The sequence below is a fragment of the Lolium perenne genome, chromosome 5 (genome assembly GCF_019359855.2).
Source record: "Lolium perenne isolate Kyuss_39 chromosome 5, Kyuss_2.0, whole genome shotgun sequence".
Lineage (NCBI taxonomy): Eukaryota > Viridiplantae > Streptophyta > Magnoliopsida > Poales > Poaceae > Lolium > Lolium perenne.
In genome coordinates this window covers 77,259,742-77,281,424 of record NC_067248.2, presented here as the reverse complement: position 1 = coordinate 77,281,424, position 21,683 = coordinate 77,259,742, and the positions used below count along the sequence as shown (strand labels likewise).

General features: G+C 45.2%; 3 protein-coding genes and 1 pseudogene across 3 annotated transcripts; 1 reads left to right on the top strand and 3 right to left on the bottom strand.

The window, feature by feature from the left end:
* Window positions 1–8,667: 8,667 nt before the first annotated feature.
* LOC127299508 (uncharacterized) lies at window positions 8,668–9,954 on the top strand. The gene is made up of 3 exons (XM_051329475.2): window positions 8,668–8,996; window positions 9,392–9,548; window positions 9,638–9,954. The coding sequence occupies exons 1-3, from the start codon at window positions 8,751–8,753 to the stop codon at window positions 9,769–9,771; spliced, it is 537 nt and encodes a 178-aa protein (XP_051185435.1). The 5' UTR covers window positions 8,668–8,750; the 3' UTR covers window positions 9,772–9,954.
* A 2,488-nt stretch (window positions 9,955–12,442) lies between these two features.
* Window positions 12,443–14,340, bottom strand: LOC127299507 (probable LRR receptor-like serine/threonine-protein kinase At3g47570). The gene is made up of 3 exons (XM_051329474.2): window positions 14,198–14,340; window positions 12,959–14,039; window positions 12,443–12,863 (listed from the first exon to the last, which is right to left on the bottom strand). The coding sequence occupies exons 1-3, from the start codon at window positions 14,204–14,206 to the stop codon at window positions 12,451–12,453; spliced, it is 1,503 nt and encodes a 500-aa protein (XP_051185434.1). The 5' UTR covers window positions 14,207–14,340; the 3' UTR covers window positions 12,443–12,450.
* LOC139831527 (uncharacterized) lies at window positions 14,299–15,863 on the bottom strand. The gene is made up of 2 exons (XM_071820821.1): window positions 14,392–15,863; window positions 14,299–14,305 (listed from the first exon to the last, which is right to left on the bottom strand). Exons 1-2 carry the CDS (start codon window positions 15,861–15,863, stop codon window positions 14,299–14,301), a joined length of 1,479 nt encoding a protein of 492 aa, XP_071676922.1.
* A 1,323-nt stretch (window positions 15,864–17,186) lies between these two features.
* On the bottom strand, window positions 17,187–19,688 carry LOC139831526 (uncharacterized; annotated as a pseudogene).
* Between the last annotated feature and the right edge of the window lie 1,995 nt (window positions 19,689–21,683).

Sequence of the window (21,683 nt, the reverse complement as noted above, 5' to 3'; positions counted from 1 at the left end):
GTACTGTAATGGATGATGTATTTGACACCAGTTCGGTTATGCCTTCACGACACACTGATCATGGGATCGTGAATGTGTATGCATAACGGGTGTTTCAGACAGCTAGTCCGAGGCACCACAGTAATCTTGATAAGTGCACCTTTTGCACCAATCGAGTTGCGTTTCTTCGCTATGTTGTTACAGCGCAGGGGAAGTTGATCCAGCCAAGATTGAGGCAATTGAGAGTTGGCCGCAGCCCAAGACGGTCACGCAAGTGAGGAGTTTTCTTGGCCTCACTGATTTTTATAGGTGCTTTGTGAAAGATTTTGGATCCATTGCTGCGCCACTGAATGAGCTTACCAAGAAATATGTGCCCTTTGGGTGGGGCGATGCACAACAAGACGCCTTCATGATACTGAAAGATAAGTTAACACATGCTCCATTACTCCAACTTCCTGATTTCAATAAGACTTTTGAACTTGAATGTGATGCTAGTGGAATTGGTTTGGGAGATGTGTTGTTACAAGAGGGCAAACCTGTTGCATATTTTAGTGAGAAATTGAGTGGGCCTTGTCTGAACTATTCTACTTATGATAAATAATTATATCTGCTGGCTCGGACATTAGAAACTTGGCAACATTATTTATGGCCTAAATAATTTGTTATACATTCTGATCATGAATCTTTGAAGCATATTCGTAGTCAACCTAAGTTGAATCGCCTCCATGCAAAGTGGGTTGAATTTATTGAGTATTTTCCTTATGTTATCAAACACAAAAATGGTAAAGATAATGTTATTGTTGATGCTTTGTCGCGCCGTTATACTATGCTATCTCAACTTGACTTCAAGATTTTTGGATTAGAAACTATAAAGGAACAATACTTGCATGATGCTGATTTTAAAAATGTGTTGCTAAATTGTAGAGATGGTAGAACATGGAACAAATTCGTCCTCAATGTTGGATTTATGTTCCGTGCTAACAAGTTATGCATCCCAGATAGTTCCGTTCGTCTTTTGTTGTTGCAGGAGGCACATGGAGGAGGATTGATGTGTCACTTTGGTGTGAAGAAGACGGAGGATGTACTTGCTGCACACTTCTTTTGGCCATGTATGCGTCGAGATGTTGAGAGATTTGTGGCACGCTGCATTACATGTCAAAAAGCTAAGTCTCGACTTAATCCACATGGTTTATATATGTCTCTTCCTGTTCCTAGTGTATCTTGGGAGGATATTTCTATGGATTTTGTTTTGAGATTTCCTCATACACAGAAGGGGAGAGATAGTATTTTTGTTCTTGTGGATCGGTTTTCTAAGATGACACACTTTATTCCATGTCACAAGACTGATGATGCTACACATGTTGCTGATTTGTTCTTTCGTGAAATTGTTTGTTTACATGGTTTGCCAAATACTATTGTTTCTGATCGTGATACTAAGTTTCTTAGCCATTTTTGGAGATGTTTATGGGCTAAGTTGGGGACTAAATTGTTGTTTAGTACTACATGTCATCCCTAAACTGATGGACAAACTAAAGTAGTAAATAGAACATTGCCTACTATGCTGCGGGCTGTTTTGAAGAAGAACTTAAGATTGTGGGAAGAATGTTTACCTCACATTGAATTTGCTTACAATCGTTCGCTGCATTCTACCACTAAGATATGCCCATTTGAGATTGTGTATGGTTTTGTTTCACGTGCACGTATTGATTTATTGCCTTTACCATCTTTGGTGCAAAATAATTTGGATGCTACACAACATGCTGAATTGATATTAAAATTGCATGAGACTACTAAAGACAACATAGAACACATGAATGCTAAGTATAAAATTGCTGGGGATAGAGGAAGAAAGCATGTTGTGTTTGATGTTGGTGATCTTGTTTGGTTGCATTTGCGCAAAGATCATTTTCCTCAATTGCGCAAGTCTAAGCTAATGCCACGTGCTGCTGGTACTTTTAAGGTGTTAGAGAAAATAAATGATAATGCATATAAACTTGAGCTTCCTGCAGAATTGAGTCCGGTTAGTCTTACATTTAACATTGCAGATTTGAACCCTTACTTTTATGAAGAAGATGACCTTGCGTCGAGTACGACATCAATTCAAGAAGGGGAGCATGATGAGGACATCCCATCTGTTGATACAACCGCTGTACCTACAGCCACACAAATACAAGGACCAATCACTCAAGCTCGTGCCAAACAACTTAACTATTAGGTACTTTCGTTTCTTGGAACTATTCATCATATACATGAGAATATGATGCTGCCTAAATCAGATGTGTTTGTTACTCTTAGGAATGATGGACCTAGCATGGATGATAAGGACAAGCATTGGAGCATGATCACACATGGAGGAGATGGCAGCAAACATGTGAGGATTGAAAAGGACGCTGCACGTGGAGATTTCAGAACTTTGAAGCCACCATAATTGGAGATGAAGACATGGACAAAATATAGAGCTTTTCACTTCATAATTTCGTCCATATGACTACATGGTGCTGCGTCACTTTTAAATTTGGCCCAGGCCCATGTAATTTTCACAGGAATTAAGTAAGCCCTCGTTTAGAGTTCGTATTGAAGGGAAAAAGGCCTTCTAGGGTTTGGTTCGGCCACCAAACGTATGGATGGCCGAAACACCACATTTTCCTCCTTTAAATACCCCCATAGGCCATAGCCATCACGTTTAGACTCAGATTTTGATTAGACTAAAAGTTAGCCATTGCGACAACTCTTCGTGTAATTCTTTTGAGGCCAACGCCCAGAACAAGACTGACTATTCGGAATCCCACCTTATTCAATAAAGGTTTCATCTTTCATCCGCAATATCCTGATTGCATTATTAGTTCTTACTTGTTCTCGATTTTAGGTAGGAATTAAGACCTTCGCTGGTCAGGCTGATTGTGCATCCGCAAGATCAGTAACTCCCGGAGATTGTCCTATTGCATTGGCGCACGAGCTTTGCACGTGTAGTCGGATCGTCAAGCACGAACTCAGGCGTTAAAATTAAAATCACCGGCTTATATTTTTTAAGCATATGTGGATTAACCTGATGTCTCGAAAAACACTCTTATTTTACTTTTAGTATATAATAGATAGATTTAGTATATAATAGATAGATGTAGTTCTGTCCTAAGTTGATAGGCAAGCCTTTCACTGGCAGGCAAGAACGAAAAGAACAGCAACAAGTGCAGGACATGCTGCATAACTGGTACTCAGTTCATCATCACCAAGTCTTGCTAAAGTTCATCCAACACTATAGGAGACATTCTCCACGGACATCTTAATTCACAACTCGAGGGACACCTACAAAACCTGGCAGGGATCAGAACCTCAACTGCAGGTCCCCAACTTCTACACATCAACATTTCCAAACACGACCACATCGAGGACGAACCAAACCTAACGATCTGCACCACGCACGGTAAAACCCTACCCAGAGCACCAGGTTGCGCACACGCAGATCACATGCTCACAGTACAATCAAGACCTATTCTACAGCCGCGCCAGCTCTATAAAAACCGGCGATTTAACCGCTGTAAAATAGGATGCGCTCCAAAAAATTTCACGCGCGGGGGAAATTCCTACGCGCAAAATATTCTGCGGTCGCTCTAGCGCGTGGCAAAAAAAAAAGCATCGCGGGAAAGAGCAACCGCTCGCCTGAAACCTCCGCGCGCGCTCTCCTTCCCCCGAGCCTGCAGCAGCCGCGGCCAAATTCCGGCGATGGACGGCCAGAATGGGACTCCGCCAACACCGTCGGCGTCGCAACACCTTCCCCATCAGCTGCCACCGCCCGCAACTCCCTCCCCCTCCCCCCGCCGCGCCAAACCATAGCGTCGGGCTCGCCCGCGGTCTCTTCGCGCCGCCGCGGCCCTCCAATACGCTACGAAATCGAGGCCCGCTGCATCGAAAGGTCCGGAGAGCGCGGCCGCGGCAGACGACGGCAAGAGGAAGAAGGGAAGGGCGGGCACATCGAATCCCGGTGCAGCAAAGACTAGCGCTGCGCGGCGGGTTGTTTGACCTGGCGCTCCACCGACACCCCCATTCGCGCCACCGCCGCCTCCTCCACATGAAGAAATTTTGATTGAAATTTTTAGACATATGGAAATATTGATTTTTTGTCCCCTCCTTTTTTTTGAACAAAGGAGCGCCCTAGAAGGGCCTCGTACCTTTCATTAAAATAATAGAGGAGGTACAAATATGTTACAAAGGACCCCATAAAATGAGAAAAACACACATAGGTCCCTAGCTTTTGTAGGAAAGATCTTGCTAAAAGATCTGAGATTACAATCTAGTCCCTCCTCTTCTCCACTGCGGAGTAGCAAACGCAGCTCGCTGCAGCCATAGACGACGGCGGGGACAGGACCACTTGCCGTCGGCCTGGCAAAGCTCCCAGCGATTGCGTCGATGAAGGGCCTCCAAAAGGAGGTTGAAGACTTGCCGGAGCACACCGGCGTTGAAGAGACCATCTTGGTCAATGAGATCAGCGCCCAGATCATGAACGCTGCAGAAAATCTCCATGAAGAAAAGGATCTTGGACCCCAACGCTGCTTCAGAAAATCGCTCGAAACACGGCACCACGACAGCAGGGAAGCCAGCCAACCATCAGACCCAAGATTACTGCCACGAATCTGGGAGGTCAGTAGAGATGAGGTCGATGGCGACGGATCTGAGCACTTGCTGGAGCAGCTTCAAGTGCCTCCACTTTATTACAGCAAGAAGGGGTGGGGATGGAAGGGGAAAGATCCGCCGAGGCAGAATCCCGCCATGGATGCGGCATCAAGGTGGTAGCATGAGATCCACCGATGCTCTTCTCCGTTCCAAGAACAGATCGAAGAACAAGAGGAGAAGCATCACCAGATCCGGATCTGACCACCTCCTTATTCGCCAGGGGAAGGCTAAAAACTACAAAAGCTAAATCTAGAAGAAGCTAGACCTCTCTCCCACCCACCGTCGGCCACCGTGGCCGCCGGCGGCGAGGGGGAGAGAGGCTGGCGGAAGGAGCATGGATAGGAAGGCTCAAGAAGAGCAAGTCTCCACAGGGGTACTGTAGCGTAACTAGAGGGGGTCCCCTCCTTCATCAGGTTCCATGGAACATAGGTGCCACTACGTATTTCTTCTATATGGTTTTCTATATTTCTTCTATATGTTGGTGGGTCAACTATCTATGTTTTTAAATTTATTATGATTTGTTGCATCGGTGGATCCATTTGATCATCTTATTTGTATAGATTTTGTTGTTGTTTGTGTAGCGCTGGCTAGCGGCGCACTACATTTTGTCCCACGCTCCAAACAGCTCATCAAGCGATGTAAAATAATCATCGGCCGTTGGAGATGCTCTTACACCAAAGAACAAGAGTTATTCAAAGTCTTCCCAGCAGCAACGATGGTTCATCAAACCCCCGCCAAAAAAAAACAACGATGGTTCGTCAACAACAGGAACAAAAATCCGGACGGAAATTAAAAGTGAGACAGACCAAGAGCACGCAGAGTAAACGCGGGGCGAAGCTCTCAGTAGGGCAAGGTAGGTCAGCCGCCCTACCTTAATTTTTGGTGAATATACTTAAATGCACGCGTTTTTTCTGAAAATTTTGAGTGGTCCTACGTTGAAAACGGACTCCGTATGATAAAGTTATGCTTCTTTTAGTGAACACTGCGCAAAATCGATTATAAACAAAAAACATACACTATTTACCTCCAAACATATAGGTTGACCCAACCTAGTCCTCTCGTAAGAGGGTTGCCTCCTCGCAGTTCTCCCTTTAACACCAACGTAGATAGGAACCGAACTATCTCATGGCGTTCTAAACTCAACTCACGTACCACTTTCATCGGCGAACAACCAAATCATTGAGACCTTCTTCAACCCTAGGATGTGATGAGTTGACATCGAGGTGCCATCCATCGATAAGAGCTCCTTGGGAGTCATCCGGTGTACCTTTGATCCATTGAGCGAGAGCCCTTCCAAAGACTCATATTCTAGGTTCAATGTGAATAACATCTTGTATTAGAGAGATTTATCATTAACTGGACCTTAGTATATACAAGATAAGCTCGAGTTATTCATCATTCATACTCGTAGAATTGGAAACTTTAGAGATTTTCTAAATATTTGAAAGGCACATCATATTTTCTCCGATCTCATTATTGAGATGGCATTGGTTTTACCCGTAGCGGCATCAACAATAGAAAGGAATTCCTGGCAAAGACAGTCAAGACTAAGTTGTGTGTTGAAATGAGGGATGAGTAACATTAGATTTTTTAAGAAGATGTAAAACTTTTGCCATTGAGTTGGCATTATTTGTATGTTTTTTAGGTTTTACTTATAATTAAATATGTTTTTATTTTTATTGTACGAAGTGATTATGTTTGAACCATATACATCATTACTGTTTTAGGGCTAGTTTGGTATCTGCATCATTTAAGAGCATCTCTAGTAGAACCCGAAAAAGCGCAAACCGAAAAAGTGGTTTTCAGTCTTTCGAAAACGTAAGTTTTGTCGATTTTGGCAGTGGCGCAGAATAGAAACCGAAAAATGGAACCGAAAAGCGAAATTCGAAATGGCGCGGGTAAATTAGGCAATGATCATAGTTCGACATGACATAGATGCTCCGACTGAGCATCGATACTTACATAGTTCGACAAATTGAAGCTAAATTAGTGGTACACCGGCAAGCGCTACCTAGCTAAAGCAAAATGCTGCCAGTATAGTGACCTATGGCGCGCGGTGATGCCAATGGTGGCGCAGCTTGTCGGCGGCAGACGGCACCGACGCTGTCATGGACGATCTTCACGCGTCGTCGGCGTCAAGCTCGACTATTTCGAGCTTGACGCGGCAGACGCGGGCCTCCCGGCGAGCCGCCTCGTACTCCCGGACCTGGCGGACGGCGTCCGCCTCCTCTCGGCGGAAGTGCGCCCGAGCCTCCGTCTCGCTGATGGCCTTCGTCTGCGCGAGAACGGCCTCCTCCTCGTCGCTGCCGTGGACGTAGTCCCCGGCGGAGAAGTTCGGCGACCGCGCGGGGACGAGGTCGTCCTCGTCTGCTCTCCGCGACGGGGAGCCGCGGTGCACGGCTAGACTGGTCGGACGAGGAGCCCTTGCCAGCGTTGCCGTAGTGCGCGAGCTAACCTGGGGGCGTGAGCCCCCAGTTCGTCCACCGGCGGGCGCTGCGCTTGCGCGCGCCCTCGCTCCGGTTCCACTTGCGCTGCTCCGCGTCGGTGCAGAAGACAGGCGGACGCGGGGCGAGTCGCCGCCGCCACCGCTGGAGCCTCCACGGGACGCCATCGCGTGGGGGCGGGCGCTGGATCGCTGGCTGGGGCGAGCTGGATTGCTCGCCGGAAATGGTGAGTGGCGGCGGCGGAGGGAGAGGAACGGCGTAGGGGAGTAGGGTTTGCGAACCGAACTCCCCTCTGCGAACCCTTTTAATACGGGACGTGCGGGGAGTTTCTCAGACCCCTGAACTTCTTTTTCGGGCCGGCCCATGTTTTCGGGCTCCGTTCTGCGATAGATTCGGCCCAAACCCGTAAATCGGCTGAAAAAGTTTATTTCCTATGAAATTTACGGGCTCTGTTAGAGATGCTCTAAGGTCCGCTCTACCTCTGACTTTTTTCGTCCTTCGCCACGGCGGCACCATATCACGTTGGGGATTTAGCAGCTACTGATTGATCAAGAGGGGTTTAGGAGGGCCGGCGGCGAATGGAGGCGGAAGCGGCACTGCAATGCGTCGGGGAACTCGCCAACGATATACCGAACGGTTCCGCTGCCTTGGAACCGCTCCAGGCAAAGCGAACTGGGTGGCGCTGCCCCCAACTACAGCAGCCAACTCGCCGGTCCCTGCCTCCTCCGTCGGCCGCTCCGGCGATGGGAGGGGGTGGGGACCCGGAGTGACGGCTCTGGCTTGTAGTGGGTTGGCCTAGTGTTTTCTTTAGGCGCTGCTTCTATGGAGGAGACTGCGCCGCGTCGAAATAATTTGCCTCTGCTATTCCTCCGTCTCGGCGTCGCTCTAACCGGCAGCGTCGTGGGGCAGGTGGCCTGGTCGTCTCGCTGGTCTCTAGATCTGGTGAGAATTGTGTTTGGTGGTTGGCGTTCGGCATTCTCGCGGGTGTTGGTCGCGCCGACTACTACATTTGTGTGTGGCGTCTTGCAGTTGGGCGCGCGGATGACGGCAGGCTGGCGTTTCTCTTCTTCGACTACGTCGGGTGAAGTTGACGGCGTTGGGATTTGGTGACCACGGGGAAGATCCCCGGCCGACGTGCCACAAAGTCTCGGGTTTGTCGTTTGCGACGGCCCGGTTCATCGGCTCAAAAAACATCCATGAATGCGATGGTGCTCTCCCAGATCTAGGTATGGCGGCTATTCGCCTCTTTTTTCGGTGCTACCATGGTGGCGGCGAAGGACGATGGACGATGTTTCAGCGAGGCACAAGTTTTCCTAAGGGTGAAATTGTAATTTTACTTCTTGTGGGATTCCTTGTGCAAAATTGCTTGACATGCATATTTGTCTCGTGTCGGGACCATATGTGTAATCTCTGTAAAAAGATTATCCAATGAAATATATATGGTTATTTTTTTTAAAAAATGCGTCGGGAAGAAGGGCCGGCAGATGGATTACAGACGTTTCTAGTCGACGTGGCCCCACGTGGGTGTCTGACGGTATGGACCCAGCTGTTCATTCCGCCTCCTCCCCTCCGTAATTGTGGTGAAGTCGAGGGGCCAAATCGTGAAAACGGCACAGGAGTAGTAGGTGGCCCCAGCAGCACCAGAGATCGCCGGCGGCGATGGCGCAGACGCAGAGGGACAAATCCGCCGTCTCGGTCGCGTCCTCCTCGTCGGCGTCCCTCCCCTCCTCCGCGCCCCCCGCTCCGCCCTCGGGGGAGCGGTGGGGCTCCGCCATCGGGAACCTGGGCGAGCTGGGCACCAACGTCGAGTCGCTGCAGAAGCTGCTCGCGCGGAAGGCCGTCTTCGTCGACGACGACGTCTTCTCCAAGGCCTCCCTCGCCGCCGACCAGGCCCGCTCCATCAAGGTACCTACCGGTGCTCCCGATTACCAAACCCGATCCATACACTCGCGCTTATATGGTCCCAGGCTATTTACTGGGCCAGTAGATGCCCCCCTTCTAATCGGCGGGAGCTCAATCAGTAAGCGTATAATCTATGTTTACATACCCGATGTAGCTTAGATTCTGCTTGGATTCTCGTCGATATAGTGTATTTGGCTTGGCTCTGGGTTTTATAGGCTAGGCACAAGGCAGATTTGATAGATTGATTGTATCCATATGATGATCCTGTGCAAGAACGATGAATGTACTTGGGTACTTTATTTGCTCGAATGTATGCTAGTTTCTACTTAGCCCGTTATCCTAGAGTGTGTTGTTCGGTATGTTCTCTTTTTGATTGCTACTTTGTTTATGTGGATCAGGTTCTTGACCAGAGGGTGCAGTCTCTGGAACGTGAACTGGACGCCGCGATTTCCGCAGCTGCTCGAGCCCGTACAGAGAAACGCCAGGCTGAAGCCGCTCAACGGGCTGCAGAGCAGCGTGCGCAGGATGTAACAAAAGAGCTGGAGAACACCTCAAGTACGTGTACAGTTTTGTTGGCACACCAGCATTTGACTCGCTGATGTTATTCGGGTCTGTATATTTTTATTTATTTTTTTCTCCCGCAGGAGTGTTTCAGCTGCACATGGAAGAGCTGAGGACAAAACAACAGGAGATCGCTAAGAGAGATAGTGATATCAAGGTGTTAGAAGCAATAATACAAACCCTGAGTAGCAAAGATGATGGTGGATCCAGCGAGTAATAGCCGTACACAGGGAGCATTGGGATTTCTCAATGACTCTTTCATGCTGAAGCATCTCCCCACGTATTTATCAAGTCCATGTAAGCCCTTCAATACCCAGATGATTGTATATTGTTTCTCCAAGATTGAACACTCAGACAGCCTTAAGATGAAAGTTTGCAATGATATGCTCTCTTCCTGTTACTTTACCTTTCGAAAATTGGTCATGGACACTTTTTTTTCACTAATTTGACTAAGTAGAAGCATACGAGTTTCACAATACAAATTTATCAGTTATTCTAGTGGTGTTGGGTGACCTCTAGCGTTTGCTCGTTCTTCAGCAGGGATTAAAATTTCGCGATTTTTTTGCGAAATATTGCGAAATTTTGTGCATTTTGTGGGTCAGCGAAATATTTGAATTTCGCTCAAATGTTTTGTTATAATAAAAACATGCGAATTTCTAATCATGAAACAAGTAGATCATGCTCCATAGAGGTTGACAAGTATGCATTTGTTCCTTCATACACCAAATCAAACAAAAAAAGTCTGTGCGTGATAGACGAGCACATCATCCATGACATGTCCATTTTTGTTCACAACACCATTAGCACAACACAAGTGATAGTGCAAATGCAATGTGCAAGCAAATCTTTGCAATATTCTTTAATGCGGGAACACAAAAACTCCATGAAAATCTAAGACAGTGTTGTCCATTTCATGTTGAAACATATGTTCATTATTGCAATCAAAGCATAGGGAAGAGAAATTGTTTGACATTTTTTATGCTATAAGGGGAGAATTTGGCAAAGCCACATGTCCAAAACATCATTATGGTTGCGAACAAAACATATGAAAGAGCAAGGTTTTGACTTATTTGTTGCAACAAGAAGCACATAAATTTCACAATACTCATGACACGGCATGTTCAAAATAGCAATATGTGTGCGAAAAAACCTTTAGAAAGAACAATCTGTCATCATATTTGTTGCAACACACAAAGCATCATGGGAACATGAATGTCGCAAGGGGCATTAGTATCACCAACATGCTTGCAAACAAACCAAAGGAAAGATTTCGACATGTTTGATGAAGAGCATGCAATCTCATCGCCAAGTTTAAAAATAGAACTCACTTTTATTTTGCTCTCTAGAGCTCTTTTAGTGAACTCATGTTATGTCGAAGTTGACATTGTAACGCGGGTACCTATACACACCATAGACCAAACAAAGAATGTGTGTGCATGCTATATGAAATCATCATTCATTATGATGTATCTCTTTATTTGCATAACACCCTCAATACCCATCAAGTTATTATAATATGAATGGCTTATGTGCAATCTAGATGCATGACCATGATTTTCATGGGAATAAACAAAATCTCCATTATTTGAGAAAGCTATGGGGGCAATTCATTATGAAGCATACTATTATCATTACAAGCAAAATATTTGATAAAGCAATTGTTCAACATGTTTGATTCGACAGTAGGAGAAAATTAGAAACATTCATAACAAGGCATGGGCATGGCAATATCGTCACAAGTAGAGAAATCCACATGATCAACATTGGTGGTCTCCAAAGCATCACAAGGGAATATGAATAAAGCACATGTAATATCAATAGAATCATCCATAGAGATGTACTCCCTCCATTCTTGTTTGATCGACGCGGCTACCTACGTATATATGTAAGCTGCTCCATATGCAACACCCGCGTCGATTTAATCCGGACGGAGGAAGTAAGTGGGATCCCACCTAAATCCCACTTATAGTTCATTTTGTCATTTGTAGTGCAATTTTTTGTCTCAAAATTTGCACTAGAAATGACAAAATGAACTATAAGTGGGATTTTGACGGTATTGCACTTGACACCTTAATATTTGCTTTAAAAGTTGTATACTTATAGTTCATTTTGTCATTTGTAGTGCAATTTTTTGTCTCATAACAAGGCTCGGCTTCCATGGCAGCGTCAAAGGGCTGTTCCATCTTTATTATTTCCTGTAAAAGTTGCATGCTTTTAATTGAATTATAAATCAAAGAATATTATTTTTAAAAAGTCTCATTAAATTGATCTCATGACCTGTCTATCTGAAAAAAAAAACTTGCAGTTCTAGTCTTGTATCTATAACAGACCATGTAGTATAATGCATCCCAAAGATGATGGAATGGCCAAGGGCTTTTCCATCGGCTCTGGTAAACAACGAAAGACAACTACTCCTGTTCTAAATATAAGATGTTTTGGCAGCTCAAATTGAACTGCCAAAACATCTTATATTTAGGAACAGAGGAAAGCTTTTAGACAGAAGGGAGGCTGGCTTTAAATTAGTAAAGCCAAACACTGATAAGAAAACAAGGTTTGACAGTAAGCAACTAGCTAGGGCGCCGGCGTTCTGATCGTTGAGTGAAGGGCTCTAAGCTTATAGATCACTCGAGCCAATGCTAAAGACAAAGCAGTTATCACACACTATATCAATGTACCATTGCAGGTATATATGGCGACGTGCAGTTGCACATAACCATCATGTTACAACTCTACTATGTGTAATAACTGAACTAGCAACATAATACCATCATCGTGCTTGATTTTCTAGGATAACTAAATAAATTATTATTATTTTACAAGGGAAAACTTAATAAATATGTACCACAAGGCCGTATGAATTTATTATAGAGAACCGAACACAGTACCATACAAAAGCTCAGCCCTTTGTCGCTGCCATGGAAGCCGAGCAATCCTTCTTGATTTTCTTCAGCCTTACAACCACGTTGTTCATGCTCACCCTCTCGTTAGGAGAATCACTTGAACACTCCAGACCCAACTTGAATGTTGATACAACAAAGTCGCTGTTGCAAGCGGTGGAAGGTAATGCCGATGGAGTAGTATTGATCTGGTGATGAAAGTCACGACTGCTTATCTCCTCACCTTGCAGCAGCTTCTTGTCAACAACATCAACGAGCATTGCTGAAAATGCTTGGGAAACCCACTGCCTAAGACTGGATTCTCCAACAAACATGGGATCCGTGGGCCTCTTCCCGGTGAAGACTTCGAGCAGCATGATCCCAAAGCTAAACACGTCGCTCTTCCGTGACGCCTTCCCCATGTAGGCAAGCTCTGTTGAAGAAATGATCAATAGAGTTAGCTAACAAAAGTATTAGCTAATGTATTGACAAATAAATTGCTCAATCATGGTTGTACCAAGCACGTACCTGGGGCCATATACCCAATTGTCCCTGGCATACTTGCTGAGACCATGGAGTTGTCATAGCCTAGAAGTAACTTCGCAATGCCAAAGCCGGCAACATGTGCCATCATGTCCTCATCAAACAGCACATTCCTAGGCTTCAGGTCACAGTGTAGGACAACTTGACAGTGATGATGGTGCAGGTACTCCATCGCCTCGGCCACCCCAAGCATAATGTCCAATCTCTTGATGAATCCTAGTGGTTCACTATTTTCAGTGTGCAAGTGTGCCTCCAAGCTACCATTGGGCATGTACTGAAGCAGCAATGCTCTGAAATCCAAGTTGGAACAGGTATTCAGTATCCTAATCAAGTTGCGATGCCGAGCCATCCGCAACACTTGGCATTCAGCATCAAAGCTCTTTATGGCCTGCTCGACTTGCATGTTGAGCACTTTAATCGTGACCACCAAACCATCGTCCAGTTGGCCTTTGAAAACTTTGCCCAAACTTCCAGCTCCCAACATTTTTTCCTCGCTGAAGTTTTCTGTGGCACGAACAACCTCATGGTAGGACACTAACCTGTGGCTGATTGGTTCAACTCCATGAACATCAGTTGTTACCTCTCCCTGCTTCAGGCTGTTCCTTCTTATAAGCCAGTATAAGCATATAGCTATAGCCGCCAACGCTAAAGCAACAGAAGAGAGTAGGAACTTTAGTAAATGTCCGTTATTAACAGAGTGAGAGTTACCCAGGCATGACGAAAATCCTAAACGGGGAGCACCGCACAGACCAAAGTTCCCTATCAGAGATTGCAAGGTGATGTTTCTGAAAACACCTTCATCTGGAATTGGACCTTGTAACTCATTGAAGGATAAGTTCAGGCTGGTGAGGTAGGTTAAGTTTGTCAAGTATTTTGGAATTGTACCGGACAAGTTGTTGGAAGATAGGTCCAGTGTTGTTAAGCTAATTAAATCGCCAAAAATGTACGGAATAGAATTTTGAAACGAGTTGTGAGACAGGTTTAGGTAAGTTAGCATCCCAAGCTGTCCAAAAGAATCTGGAAGGCTGCCCAGCAAGTTGTTGGTGGAGAGATCCATTTTGTTAATCTGTTTCATGTGGCCGAGGTCAAAAGGTAATGCACCAGTCAGAGAGTTACTGGATAGATTCAGTTCAACAAGGTTGTTAAGAAGAAACAAGCTTGCTGGCACATGAGAGGATAGATTGTTATAAGACAAGGAAATGTACTCCAACAAAGTGAGATTACCAAGGCCATCTGGTATAGAACCAGAGAATTTATTGTTGTAGAGAAACAGTTGTACCAGTCTCTTGAGCATACCGATTTGCGCTGGGATGGGACCAACGAAGCTATTCCCTGAGATGTCAACCCTCTCAAGGTTCTCCATAGTCATTATGGATTCTGGGATCGACTGGCTTAGTTGGTTGTCCATGAGGATCAACGAGCTGACAGCACTTAGATTTGATATTGTCGATGGAATTCCTCCTGTCAACTTGTTGCCAGTTGCATCAAAAACCACAAGCTTCTTCGAGAGGTTTCCAGTATAGTCAGGAAGGCCTCCAGTGAAATCATTCACCTGCAAATTTATGAAATGGAGGTCCCTGCAATTCGAGAGAGCGTCCAAGAAGACAAGCTCCCCTTGTAGGTGGTTTGATCCAATATCGAGATGCTGTAGTGATTTCATGTCCCCAAGTGTTGCTGGTACTGACCCGGTCAATAGATTGCGGGCCAACCCTATGGAGGATAATGATGTCAAGTTGCCAAGAGAAGAAGGAATGGAACCTGTGAGTCCATTAGATGAAAGATACAGAATGCTGAGCTGTCTTAACTTCCCAAATTCTACTGGGATCTCTCCGTTGAGCTTGCAGAATGAGAGGTCAAGCCTGGTGAGCATGGTGAGATTCCCAATCTCACGAGGGATTTGCCCGACAAGTTCATTCCCCCCAGCTAAGAGGCCAGTAAGGAGCGGTAGCTCTGCCAGCCATGCCGGCACGGGACCCGTGAAGTTATTCAGAGCCAGAGCGATGACCCTGATATACTTGCAGGAAGCAAGGCCTGACGGAATCGGACCCGTGAAGGAGTTGACAGAGAGGGAAATTGCTTGTAACATGGGAAGACTGATGTTGACAGGTATTGGGCCAGTCAGATTGTTACTGACCATATACAGCATTCTAAGTCTAGACATGTTGAAAATTGTCGAGGGAACTGGTCCAGAGAGCTGGTTTCGCCGCAGGTCAAGGACATCAAGCACGGGCAAATGGCCAACGCTTTGAGGTATTGATCCAGATAGGCTGTTGTTCTCAAAGGAGACATAGCTTAGGAGAGGTGTGTTGTTGAACAGATGAGGTGGTATCGGGCCACTAAAGTAATTGGCATGCAGAGCTATGTAGGCAAGGTTGTGCAATCCTTGCTGCATGTCCGTTGGGATCTGACCAGACAGCATGTTGTTGCCCACATCAAGCACCCGGAGACCAGTAAGGTTGCCAAAGGTAGATGGGATGGAGTTAGACAAGCTGTTATGTCCAAGACTGAGGTACCTAAGGCGACGCAGCCGGGCGAGCTCGGCGGGGATGGAGCCGACAAGGTTGGTGTGGGTGAGGTTGAGCACGGAGAGGAAGGAGAGATTTCCAAGGTGAGGGGCGAGCGGGCCATGGAGAGGCACGCCTGTGAGCTCCAGGGCGGTGACGCGATGGCGTTGGCGCCGGCCACACGACACGCCGACCCAGCCGCAGAAGGACGTGTTGGGGGGCCAGCCGTGGCGGAGGACGTCAAGAGGGTCGGAGAGCTGGGCCTTGAACGCGAGCAGTGCGGCGAGGTCAGTGTCGTTGTTGGTAGGAAGGGAAGCAGCAGCAGCGACCACGGTTGCTAGCAGCGGTACTAGTGCGAGCATTACCTGGGGAAATGCCATGGCCATGGACAGTGCTGGCTAGCCAAGCAAGAGCTTATGAGCAGCTACCACTATTCTTAAGTAGAGCATGTCAAACATAACGGTGCGCTCAAATAAGGAAGACCTTGACTTGGTGAGTTCTGTGGACATCGTCAATGCATACCTCACCGTGACAGCTACAGGAGAGTAACCAAAACAATGACTACATACATGATTGGCAAATAGGGCTGTGTGCATCACTTTTTTTTTGACCTGCTTCTTTTCATTCATAGAAGAGGGAATTCTGTACATGCCTAGAGAGGCAAAGAGAAAGGCAAAACCGAAAGGAAAAAGGCTATAAGAAAAACAGGCTAACAAAACTCAGTTACAGCCTCAAAGCAGTTTCCACAATCTCAGCCTCCTCTCAAATTGGCAAGCCAAGATTGGTCGGCGACATCTATTTGCTTTCAAAAACTCGTCGCCCACACTCTTTCCATATGTGCCAAGCTGTGTAGCAAGCGAGCCTAATGGTTTCACCTCGTTGTGTTCTCGGTATACAATGATGAATCTTGTTCCACCATGCTCTCACTGTTGAGACCCAAGTCGTGCATTGGCTGCTGCATGCGAATCCTAGACTTGCTTGGCAAAAGAGCAGTTCACCGTCAAGTGAGCAGCCGTTGGTTCCGGGTCACATAGGCTGCAAGTTGGATTGCAAGGCATTCCCCTTCGCTGAAGACGGTCTGCTGTCCAGTTCCTATATTACGCAGCAGCAACCAGAGGAAAAACTTGACTTCGCCCTCAACCTTTGCCTGCCATATTTTTTCAAGGTGTGGTTGCAACAGACGTCCATGAAATTGGAACACTTTTGCTGCATCTCAAGTCCGGCCAAATCTGCGGCGACCTAATTGCGGCCGCAATCTACCGGAGCCGCCGGCGCCAGTCCTTACGCCACGACCTGGGAGCCTGCACCTCCTCCCATTCTTTCTTGTGTGCGGCAATGGGAAACTTTCTGGCATGGCTGATTGGCTGGAACCGACTATATGCAAATTAATATCTGACGTCCATGCAGCCATTAGCACAGATCAAAGTGTTTTTCCTCTTCTTTTGCTGATTCACATGACAAAGGAAGTCTGGTAAATTCCAATTCCCCTTTGCTTCAGTGGCGAATCTAGGATTTTACGCTAGGGTGGGGCAACTAGATAAAAAAAAAATCATGCCCCAAAAATAACGTACAATAATATGGGTATAAAATTTGATATAGTGAAGAACAATAGAAATATATTTATAAGGTCTCACAAGCAGCATAGAATTAAATGGTTACATATAAATATCTGAAATATTTGTATAGAAATATTACATGATTGCAATAATTTAAAAAAACTTCTTCTTCCTCTTCTCAGGATAACGCTTTTTCATAGCCATGAAAGTTTCAATTATGTCATGATCTTTTACCTTGGAAAAAACATCTCGCTCAATGAATGTGACTAGACAATCATCCAAAAGACTATCACCCATCCGATTCCTCAACTTATGCTTCACTAAATTCATTGCAGAAAATGCCCTTTCAACACTTGCGGTCGCCACAGGTAGAAGCAAAACTAATTTGAGAAGGGAGTAGACCACATCATGAACAATATGCCTATTTGTTTCAACAAGCTTAACAGAGAGATCAACAAGATTGTTTAAACCTTTGAAGTTCTCATCTTTTCTCATGTCATCAATGTAGTTAACAAGTTGTGTCTCAAGCCTTATCAAATCAACCTTTGAAATATCCCTGGGGTAAAACTCAGCAAGTTTGCGTACCTTACGTGCGTCAAAAGAAGCAAATGAGTTGCTAGGATTCAAAGCCACCATACAGTGAAGCAACTCCATATTGATCTCATCAAATCGATTGTCGAGCTCTTGACTAATTTTATCAACAACACCAATGTATACTTCTCTTCTAAAATGATCATCATTTGTTTGCTGTGAAGAAAACCTTGCTGATCTCCCATAAGGCACGTACTTACCATCTGGAGAAGGAATTGGGATGCCATGTTCATTGCAAAATGAAGTCACTTGATCATAGAATGAATTTCAACCATCAGACCTCATCTCTTGCAATCTTGTCTTTGCCATACCAACAAGTGAGATAGCATTAACAATATCTTGTTGTTTTCTTTGTAAACAATCAGATAAATCATTTGTGTATCCAAGAATGACAAGCATTAAATGAGCACTAAAAATAAAGTCAAATGACTCAAAGACTCCAAGCACAGCATGTATTTTTGGCCAATCACTCTTCTGCCCTTGATCTTCTCCAAGAATTATGAGCACATCCCGAATTGTGGCATACATAGCAATAATACGCAGAATAGTTTTGTAATGAGAGCCCCAACGAGTCTCACCTGGCCGAGCTAACCCCATCTCTTGGTTTAATCCACTTCCAGTTTCTAGTTCTCCCGCTTCAAGGGATTTCAAGAGATTCAATGCTCTAACATTCCGAAGCAAATCATGACGCTTACAAGATACTCCAACAATACTCATCAAGAGAGATACCTGAGCAAATAACCATGAGCAATCTGTATTGTCCTTAGCTACAGCAACTAGAACCAATTGGAGCTGATGTGCAAAGCAATGAATATAATAAGCAGAAGGTGACTCTTTCATTATCAATGTTTTCAGCCCTTTGATCTCTCCTTTCATGTTACTAGCCCCATCATAACCTTGCCCGCGGACTTGAGTGAGAGTCAAATGGTGATGACTAAGTAGATTATGAATTGCATCCTTAAGTGACAAAGATGTAGTATCATCAACATGAACAACCCCAAGAAAACGCTCATTTGGCCTTCCGACTTTATCAACATAACGCAGGCAAATTGCTAGTTGTTCCTTATGTGATACATCACTACACTCATCAGCAAGAATTGCATAATTGTCACCTCCAAGTTCTTCAATGAATTGCCTCCTGGTGTGTATGGCACAACATTGAATAATTTCTTTTTGTATGTCAGGACAAGTCAAGCTACAATTACCAGGAGCATTTTTCAAAACCAATTTATTCACTTCTTCATTGTTTGCTGCAAGCCATTCAAGAAGTTCAAGGAAATTCCCTTTATTGCGAGAATCCTCCTTTTCATTATGCCCACGGAATGCCAATCCTTGACCGAGGAGAAACCTCAAGCACCTGAGAGAATAAAGCAATCTGAGCTTGTAAAGACGTAGTTCCTCATGGTTTACCTTCACAATGAGATCATCAACTGCCGCATTGGGATTTAAAAATAAGTTGTATCTCTCTTGAGCTTTATTATGCACACTTGTTACACCACCTACATGTTTATCAAGTGCATCATCCCTATTCCAGTTTCTCCAACCACCATCAACAAATATCCCAGTACCCTTCCCCTTACTTTTCTTCTCTCTGAACAAGTAGCATACGAAGCAAAATGCTGCTTCCTTCTTGATACTGTACTCAAGCCAACTATACCTCTCAAACCAAAGAATACTGAAATGCCGATATTTACCTCCAATTTTCCTCAATTCAAACTGATGTGCATATGGTCGGCATGGACCCTTGAGAATATATCCTCTCCGGACTGCATCTTGATCATTGACATTATAGCTTGCAATGGCCAACCTTTCCCCTGGATCATGTGGAAGACGATTGATGTCATACACCGGCTGTGGTGGTGGCGGCGGCGGTGGCGGTGGCGGGGGCGGTGGCGGCGGCGGGGGCGGCGGCGACGGCGGCGGTGGTGGCGAATGCGGTGGCGATGTGGAGGCATCATCATGTCGAGCTGAAGTTTGCTCATCCGAAGTAGCAAGGGTAGAAGATGCCAGCTTCTTTGCTTCATGCTTCTTGAAAAGAGCAGCAATATCCCCGGTCCTCTTCATGTTCAAATAATTCTACAATGCAAAATTATAAATCAATCAACCAGATTGTACGACTACAATAAATCCATTACTTCGATCATGGAGTAATGTTCCAGTTTTGCGATGCAATAGGAATAAACTGATCAAATACTTGTGATTTGAGAGTTGAGAGATGTAAAGAGCTAGATCTAATTAGAGAATCGGTAATCAAATACGTACCTGTGTACGCGGCCGGCCGGCCGGCCGTGCGTATGCGCGCGAGGCGACTGTGGTGAACTGGTGATCCTTGCTCTATGCTAATTTGCGACGCTGCCTCTTACGATTGGGCTCTTTTGCTTGATCAAATCAAATCACAAATTACCTCCGATCAGAGTTTGGAACTGCAGTATCGCCAAGGCTAGGGCAAGTTTGGGGATCGCCAGAACGGCCGCCACGATTACTGGGAGTAGAAACCGATACGGACGTCTTTTGCTTCGTGGGCTATACTTAGAGATTTTTTTTCTCAAATATATCTTATATAATAGGGCTATTGGGCCAAATTCTTAGGGTGGTCCTAGCCCCACCCTTCCACCCTGTTGGCTCCGCCCATGCTTTGCTTTAAGCTTGAACGGGGGGGGGGGGGGGGGGGGGGGACACTTCAAATTGGAATTCATAAGCAGACTTGGCCGTGTACTGTGTGCATCACTTTGATTGTCGAAAAAAAACATGATTGACAAATCATGTAATGCACGGCAATGACCCCTCAACAGTTGTGGTCATGATGGTCGCATGTTCACACTTCACTTACCAAGGATTTGAATTGCACGATTTTCTCTGTGGTCGGCATAGACTTAACAGTCTGCGTGAGGGACTAGCTAGCTCGGACTCACACTTGACAACAACATTTCTTTGACGATGTAACAGCATTGCTTTCCATTTCACTAAAAGAGGTTGACAGGACTAGGAAACTCTACAATAGAGCAGCATATTTACAGCTTCAACAACACTAACTAAATTGTTCCTAATCAGCGGTCTGAAGGAATCCTGTTATATCCTGCAGCCCCGCCTGACTCCAGATTGAACTTGACGGCAACTCCTTAGCTTTCTCTGACGATGAGCTTGTGTCTTGATGCACTGATAGAAGAAAAGTATTTCGAAACTGACCACTCAAGAAAGGGACCTGACCAGCGCTGACGATGACAACTTGCAGCATAAACTTGAGAACAATTCACACTTATGTAGTATTCCTTCACTTTCTCTGACAATGAATCTACGTTCATTAACTTAATGCACAGGTTGTAGCTGGGCTTTCTCTCTCAAAAATATGTGAAGCTTGCATCTTGATGCATTGATAGAAGAAAAGTATTTACAATCCTAAGAACCTTCTAGGAGCATTGTCAGAAACTGCCTTTGTCATTGGCCAACTTAAATAATATGGTGTGCCACACATAGACTAGCCAGATCTTCTGACAATATGAATTCCTGACATACAAACTTCAAATAAACAAAGCTTACCGTTCAAATTGAGAAAATTTAATCATCATAAATATAAATAAACCTAAGTTATTTGAAACAAATGGTCTATGTAATGATCTTTTAGCGATTTGTCCCTGGAGGAGTGCAGGCCTCCGCGGTCAAGAGAATCACACAGGTGCATGCACCAATGGTCGAGGGCGTCGGAGACGTGCCCGCACCCATGACTGAGGTCATCGAAGAGGTTCCCACCAACGCAGTCGAGGGCATCGGAAACGTGACTGCACCTACGGCCAAGGGTGTCGGAGAGGTGCACACCACAGCAAAGAGGTCGACGATTGAACTAGGTTAGGGTTTCTGTGAGATCTAAAGGTGAAGGTTCTTTCAGATAAGGTTGATATCAAAATTTGTGAGGATTTGGCTGCTTTTTGCCTTTGTACGCATGTGCGTGAGGGTAGAGAGGTAGAAGGACATTAATGCCTAAAACAAGCCATCGAGAGAAAACATACATACATCTAAAATAACTCAAATATTAATTAAAATATATATTCAAACACTTGATAT

Coding starts and splice junctions, on each gene's coding strand:
- LOC127299508 (XM_051329475.2), top strand. CDS start 8,751: ATGGCGCAGACGCAGAGGGACAAATCCGCCGTCTCGGTCGCGTCCTCC. Junction 8,997..9,391: donor ACCAGGCCCGCTCCATCAAG/GTACCTACCGGT, acceptor TATGTGGATCAG/GTTCTTGACCAGAGGGTGCA. Junction 9,549..9,637: donor AGAGCTGGAGAACACCTCAA/GTACGTGTACAG, acceptor TTTCTCCCGCAG/GAGTGTTTCAGCTGCACATG.
- LOC127299507 (XM_051329474.2), bottom strand. Junction 12,864..12,958: donor AATTGGGTATATGGCCCCAG/GTACGTGCTTGG, acceptor TTTCTTCAACAG/AGCTTGCCTACATGGGGAAG.
- LOC139831527 (XM_071820821.1), bottom strand. CDS start 15,863: ATGGCCATGGCATTTCCCCAGGTAATGCTCGCACTAGTACCGCTGCTA.